Source organism: Gossypium hirsutum, chromosome D03, assembly GCF_007990345.1.
Source record: "Gossypium hirsutum isolate 1008001.06 chromosome D03, Gossypium_hirsutum_v2.1, whole genome shotgun sequence".
NCBI classification, from domain to species: Eukaryota; Viridiplantae; Streptophyta; class Magnoliopsida; order Malvales; family Malvaceae; genus Gossypium; species Gossypium hirsutum.
This window is the reverse complement of record NC_053439.1, coordinates 18,010,415-18,018,375: the sequence shown is the minus strand read 5'-3', so window position 1 is coordinate 18,018,375 and position 7,961 is coordinate 18,010,415. Positions and strand designations below refer to the sequence as shown.

The window sequence follows — 7,961 nt, the reverse complement described above, 5'->3', positions numbered from 1 at the left end:
GAGTGACTGTAGCATTGTCCCTTAATGGTGCTAGCTCGACATTAGTATTTACATCCTCCCACAAGTCATAAGCTTGTAGGTAGGTCTCAATCTTAACAACCCATATATGATAGTTTTCTCCATTGAAAACAAATGGTGAAAGTGGTGAGAAACTTGCGAAAGCCATGTATAACTCAAAAAGAACAGTAACGACCCGTAAGAAGACAACTCTAATACCACTTGTTGAAATTTTGATACTAAGAAAGAAAGAATTGCAAAGAAGAAATGAGAAATTTAGCAACAAAATTGTCTACTAAGGTTTTTATTGTTTTTCACTCATATATTTTGAACAATGTAACAAGGGTATTTATAACAAGAAAAATTCCTAAATATGGAAAGAAATAACAAAGATTTTTATACTAATAAATGACAAATATATTATGCTAATATATGCTAAATATATTATACTAATAAATACTAAATCTTCTAGAAATAAAATATATTTTATTTAACTTGACTTGTAAGCAACCTCTTTAAATTCAGTTCACATTTTTAGTTCGCCAAAGTAATGAGCTCGCCACTTTTTTGTGAGTCCACCAATATTAGAGGATTCGACAACTTTACATGCTGCATGAATGACCATCTCGCAACAGAAACTCCACGGTTCAAATGTGAGAAAATTAACCTACAAAATGCAAGTAAAATAATAAGATAAAACAAAAACCAAAGCACTTTCCAAAGTAGATGACAACAGTGTAGATGTTATTGGTAAAAAGCAGACTAGGTTCTAAGAATTTATTTACTAAGTGAAATGACTAGAGACAGTTTGAATGTGAAATTTGTTTTTTTTTCAGTTTTTCGAGACTCCTGGTCTTTGTAATTGCTTTACGTACCCCGTTATGGTTTCCACAATTTTAATGATCTCGAGCACTTCAAATAGACACTTAAGAGGATTTTTCGTGAGATTCTCTCGATTTACAATCTACCTGACAAATAGATGCACTTATTAATCGTCACATCAAGTTTTAACTATTTAATCTTATCTTATATTACTTTAATTTTTCATCTTATCTGATGTTACTCAGGACATATCACGGTGCCATTCTACTTAAGCTTATAACATCAAACCACTTGCATCTAACCTGCTAATAACAACTCAACACATGACACCACGTAACAAGGAACGAAAAATATATAAGGCTTAAAATCTAAGGAGAGGCCTAAGCAACCCAAATTCCCGCTTATCCCAGCCTATCTCAAGCCTTATTTCTCCTCATTACTACCAATCCAGCCACCTTACCTAGCAAATCTCCACCCAATACTAAATAAGGTGAACCACTCATTTTCACCACCTACCCATCCTTGTATCATCCGTAGTCATATTAAGCTCCAATTAAATTGGAGTTGGATCCCTAAACGAGAGGTAGTGCTTTTTCTCCATCCATAAAATGCAAATCCGATATCTTATTTGGCATTGAACTTATTACCATTAGAGTCAACAAGTGTTGCAAATTCAAGTTTTCCATGCACCCGTGATTCATTACTTTTCCAACTTTTATCAGTGCTGCGTTGAACTTGCCTTTTGTTTGTTTTCACCAGTTGTTTGTGGCACTTTTAGGTTCTAGTTTGAAAACTTATCAAACACATTATCCTGGTATTCTAAGTCGTTCAGTCACTTTCCATTGGAGTAGGATGAAAACAGGAAATAACCTCATGAATTCAAAGTAAAAAATTGATCATGAATGAGTGGATCTGCAGGAAATGATTTTGCCATGTATTCTTTTCTCACAGGAAATAGTTGTAGAGAATCAAGCATATATGCATTGGCTGATCCTAGGACTAAATTTTGGGGGCCTAGTAAAATTTTCAAAATTTTAGGAGTTTAATGAGAAGTTCTTTTAAAAAAGAAATTGAAACTCTAATTAAAATTTTTAAAATTTTTGTGAGATTACTGAGAATTTTTAAATATTTTAAGTGAGTTTAATTAAAATTTGAGTGGGTCTAATTAAATTTTTTTAGAAAAATCATAATTTTTCAAAATGGAGGGGGGGGGACCAAAGCCACGGTCGACCTATGCATATACGCAATCACCAATAGCAAAGAACACTGCTTGGTTACTGGAATTTTTACTGAAATCAGACTAAAAATCTTAAGAACCCTACTATCTCCATGTTCGTGGTAGTTCAAGGGGTTGTGAGAGACATTTTTTAACCATACACACTGATAAAACGAAATACATTTTTCTTTCCCCCATCATCATTAATCTTTCTAATTTAGGTTGAGGCATAGTTATCAAGTCTATGCAACTGAGTGATAGAGTGATAGAGCGATAGAGCTGCACCCATACACGCTATCATTGCAGGTAATTTGTTTCCCAAGTTCGTTATGCAATACAAATAATTCACAATCTATTTGGTAAACATAACAGGAACCTCTCTATCATGAAAGGTGACTATGACAATGCATTTTTCCCCATTTTTTACTACAACATATAATGACTAAATCTTTACAAATTATCCTTTTTTATTAAGAAGTTCCAACTAAAAAAGGTGCTTCTTTCTTTGCATGGCAATCCTCTGTTCCCCTATATATGTTAAAAACTTACGAGACTAATGATTTACATACCAAGATAAGGAAGATTTATACAAAAGAATTTAATCCAAGCTATGCAACAAAGTACTTATGTTTGACTTGATTGATCAGTTGCCTGTCTCTTTCATTGAAACAAAATCCTAACAGTGAAAAGTTGTAATGACTGAAGAACGCAGAGGAGAATCCAAACATTGGTTCTCTAATGCTTTTGATACTTGACTTCAAAAGTTTGGAGGAGTGCAGGTCTCCACATTACCGCATCTAATGAATGAATCTAGCAAGAACTTGATCCTTATGCTTAGGATTATCATGTTAAGATGCAAATGCTTACATGATAAGTTAACTGGTGAAATCTTCTCCAAGTTATGGTCCCTTTTTATATCATTCTGCAATTAGTTTGGTCGTTCCTTCCCAGGAGTATGAGTAGTGCTTTTAGAGATTCCCTTGTTAATCAGCCCGTGCACTTACCATCAGCTCAGCCTCCAAAAAAGATATGAACTACACGTTCAGGGTCTTCTTCCCTCCCTCCCTCTTTCTACTTTATAATTCTCGATTCTCCTGTGTTTTCTTCCTCAATAGTGCCAGAGCCAATTGCAACAGCACAATGTTTGCTTATATCTCCTTCCAAGTATTCCAAATGATTCCATTATGCAGTCTGCTCCTACAGTCTGATATGCTGCCTTGCAGCCATCATCACATGACTAAGTGATATCAAGTTTGCCACTTCACTTAGTTCAGTTCTCAAACATGGTTAATCAACGGCATTCTTGCATGAAGGCATTTCTGGAGAACATATCACCACTGTCAATAATTGCCTACCTACCTATTTCCCTTATGTCATTAATTTCATATCTTAAGTGTAGTATGAGGATTCGATTGGTTAAGTTGTTCAGCACTCCATTCGCCAAACCTCACAGCACCATGCTTTTTGCATGCAACAAAGACTCTAGTCAGCATGGCAACAGTTGGCTCCAATGGCATACTCTTAATAAATTTCTCAAGCTCCTCCATGCACCCACACCTGCTATAGAGTTCAATCATACACTCATAGTGTTCCATCCGGGGTATAATGCAATAGTCATTGCTCATTGAATTAAAATACAGCTGACCCAACTCTGCTTCATGCTCACATATGCATGCAAGCAATATACCATGAAAGGTAACATGGTCTGGTTTGACGCCTTCCTCCTCCATCATGCCAATAAATTCAAGTACTTCTCTACCCCTTCCGTTGTGACAAAATCCAAAAGTCATGATGTTCCAAAGAGCAACATCACGTGAATCTGCCTCTTTGAAAATCAAGAAAGCATATAAAATGCAACGACATTTAGAATACATGCTAACCAAAGCTCCTCTTACTGCCATATTCAGCTCATAACCATTTCTAACCATGAATCCATGGATTTGTTTGCCATGATTAAGTGCAAATATATTTCCACAAACTGTAAGAAGGGTTCCAAAGATATTTATGCTGGGTCTGGACTCCCATTGAATCTCACTAAATAATGTAATAGCCTGCTCACCCCGCTGATGCTGCGCATAGCTAGTCAGTAAAGCATTCCAAGAAACAGTATCCCTTCCCTGACTCATTTGGTAAAACCAAACTCTGGCACTGTTCAAGGTTCCACATTTTCCGTACATGTCCAGAAGTGCATTACTTACAAATATATTGGAAAAGAACCCATGTCGGTAGATAAATCCATGAACCTTTTTCCCCATTTCAACGTCTGACAGGCCAGCACAGACATTTAAAATTAGAACAAGCGTCACATGGTCAAAATCTTTAGTCATTCTCCGCATAAGAAAAATAAATTCTAAGGCATCTTCCCACTGAGACAAACGAGTATGCCCTGCTAGCATTGCATTCCATGAGATTACATTCCGTTCCGGCATCATATTAAAGAGTTCCCTTGCCTCTCTAGTTCTCCCACTCATGGCATAACCTGACATGATTGCAGTCCAGGAAATCAAGTCCTTGGAACCAAGTTGATCAAATACAGTACGAGCAATCTCTAGCTGCCCACATTTTACATACATATTAATGAGTGAACTAGAGACTACTTTATCCTTCTCAAAGTTAGTCTTAACCACAACTCCATGAATTTGCAACCCTTCCTTAAGTGCTGACATGCTTGAACAAGCAACAAGAGCATTAGATAATGTAAAATTCAACGGTCTAACATCATCTCGAAGCATCTTAAAAAACATTAATATTGCCTCCTCTCCATCCCCTACCTCAATATACTGCCGAACAATCACATTCCAGGAAATAATAGTCGGATTCTCTATCTCGTCAAACATCAGCCTTGCATCACTTATAAACCCACATTTTCCGTAAACATCAACAAGTGAACTTCCTAATATCACATTTTTATAATGACCATACTTCACAATCATCGCGTGAACTTGCCTTGAAAGGCTAACCTCTAAAACAACACCACAAGAGCCCAAAACACTAGCGAACGAAATCTCATTCGGCACAATTCCTTCCTTGTTCATCTTCGAAAACAAGAACAAAGCCTTTTCTCCAAACCCATTTCGTGCATATGCCGTTATCATCGAATTCCATGAACCCCCATCCCGTTGAGGCATTTCATCAAACAGTCCCCTTGCGTCATCCAAACACCCGCATTTTCCATACGCTTCGATGCAACGGTTCAAGAGGAACACCGGGGGAAATGGACAGAACGTGACTAGGTGGGATTCAAGTTTCCGGGCTTCAACGATAGCTTTTTTGTCAGAACAGAGGGCAAAAAGATCGGCGTAAAGAGAGTGGGGTAAGGGTTCTGGGGAAGCAAAGAGAACCGAAACGGCTTGTTGAAAACGACCTGCCTTAAGGTGGCTGAGGATTGATTTTATTATGGATTCGATGCCTTGGGGTTGCTTTTGGGGTTTATTGTTTATGTTTTGAAGAAGACGCTTCAGTATTGAGAATGCACTCACTGCCATGCAAAAACTAAATATGAAAACAGAGCCCAACACCCTCCCTGGGTTTTCAGGAGGAAAACTCTGATGCTCAACTACTTAAATGCTATGGTATAACAAATAACCCTTAATACCTATTTTGCCCCTGTACTGTACATGAATTCTTAAGTTGATACTTCAAGGGCCTTTTTTTTTTTTTGTCAATTTAGCTTGTGTACTTCCATTCAATCTACCTCTTTTTTTTCATTCACAATTTTTGTTTAAATAATTCCTCTCAACAAATCAATTGTGATATGTAAGTTAAAATTTTTTTAAAGATAAATTCATTAATTCATTCAATGAATGGAATATATAATTTAGAAAAAAATAAAAAATACTCGTAATAGATGGTGAAGGATAAGCTCCCTTAACAAAATAAATATTTTAGCCTCAACTTTAATAGAACATTATGACACATTGACAATTGGTTTTGTCGCAACTCAAGCACGACATATCTGAAGTGATTGTGAGCGCTTAACACGATAAGGAAACCAGGCCTGGATGGTCCAAAGCGACTAGTAAAAATTGACAAAAGAATCGAGCATTCACCAAACTATAGAGGACGACAACAAAACCATCCCTAAAATCACTTGTAAAACTAAGATTACATGCATAAGTAAGACTAAAAACTGTGCTACAAGAGCAGACAAAAACTTCTAAAACTGAAGACTTATTAAACAATGGGAAAGCAAATAAAAACATATAAAACTTAAGACAACACTGTTCCAAATTGACTCGTGAAATAATTTATTATTCTGAAATATTCTCAAAATAGAAACAGGTTAAGAAGCTGATGAAGAGTCACTCTCTTTCCAAGAAAAACTACTGGTGGCTAGTGGAGTTTTAGCGAACGATAAGCATCATCATCTGTCCATCACAACTTGTGAAGACAACAAAGATACCCACAAAATAAATCTACAAATTGAAAAGGAGAGAAGACATGTGGAGTGAATGAGAAGAAGAAAGAAAGAAAAAGTTGGTGGAAAGGAGAAAAAAAGCGAGCGATAGTTAGCTCAGAGGTTGGCACCGCCACTGAGCAAAACAAAAGATAAGAAGCAAGCGACTTGGATTTAGTCATGAGCCATCACGCGACATAGGACCTGGTGTGTCGCGACATCACCTCTGTATGGGAGATAATCATGAATCAGGGGCATTTTGGTCCGCACAATCAAACACTAAGCACAAGGATGGCAATTGACCTAGGGTTAAGGGCGGCGACTACTCTAAAGTCTATAAATAGACTCATTTAACACATGTTATAGATAACTTTCGTATTGTATATTTTTCTTCTTAGATTTAGTCTTTAGTTTTTCTCTTTTCTTAGGCTTAGGTTTATTCCAATTTTTATTCTTTGTTTTGTGGAAGAAATCAGATTTGGGAAACATAATCAAACTCTGTGAGGATTCTGCATTCAGTTCTACTACAAATAAAGTTTCTTCTAAACTTTATACTCTTGAATTATTATCTACTCTTTCTATCAAGTTTATATTGTTTATGAGATCAATGAGGAACTAATTCTCCTATAGGGGATTAGCGAGTGGAGGTATGATTAATTAATTGTTTTGAAGGGTTCTCTTAGCAGATAAATTTTTCAGGAAAGGAATAACCTAAACCCTAAGCTTGACAACCCTAAGAAGTCATTAAGGTGAGAATTAATCCACATTTGGTATGGTCTATTCGTAAACACCTTAACACTGAATCGGTCTGGACTGTAAGGTTGAGAGATAAGTAGTTCTCACTGACTCGTTATTTTAGTGGAAGATCAGAAGATCCTGCTGGATATTGACTAGTTGATTGAACAAGAAAACCCAAAGCAACAATTGGTTATGATTACTGAAGCAAGTTAATCACCCATATTCAGATTTGATACATTCTATTATTTGATTTCTCATGATTTATTTTTCTATTCTTTCTTTTATTATTATTAGTATAGATCACAAAAACCTTTATTTTTATTTCATCAAAATGTAATTCATTTAAAATACTAATTAGATCTATTTATGCTTGGGTTAGAATTAATTTAGTGCTCGCCTCCCTTGGGTACAATCTTCAGAATACTCATCCACTCCGTTGTAACTATTTTACAACTTAACTCGTATGCTTGCAGATACTGCTTTTTCATATATTTTGTGCAAGATTTCTACTCTGGACATCGGTAAGTCCAAAGGCGGTCATCTTTCCCTCTTCATCTTTTCTCTTTGAAAATTCTTACTTTTGTTTCTAATGATCGTTTCCATCTTGTGGGCCTTAGCTATCATTGCTGCAAAATTTTTACATTCAGAAGCTACCACTAATGCACAAACTTCATCCCTTAGTTCCTACTCAAATTTATCACACATTTCCTTCTATGTCTGAAACATGTTTTTTGCATAGTGACTATGTCTAAGGAATTCTCGCTCATACTCCATAACAGTCATCCTACCTTG

At 36.1% G+C, this 7,961-nt stretch overlaps 1 protein-coding gene across 1 annotated transcript; it reads right to left on the bottom strand.

The window, feature by feature from the left end:
- Positions 1-2,659: 2,659 nt before the first annotated feature.
- On the bottom strand, positions 2,660-5,676 carry LOC107949522 (pentatricopeptide repeat-containing protein At3g26540). The gene has a single exon (XM_016884189.2). It carries the CDS (start codon positions 5,518-5,520, stop codon positions 3,418-3,420), a length of 2,103 nt encoding a protein of 700 aa, XP_016739678.1. The 5' UTR covers positions 5,521-5,676; the 3' UTR covers positions 2,660-3,417.
- Between the last annotated feature and the right edge of the window lie 2,285 nt (positions 5,677-7,961).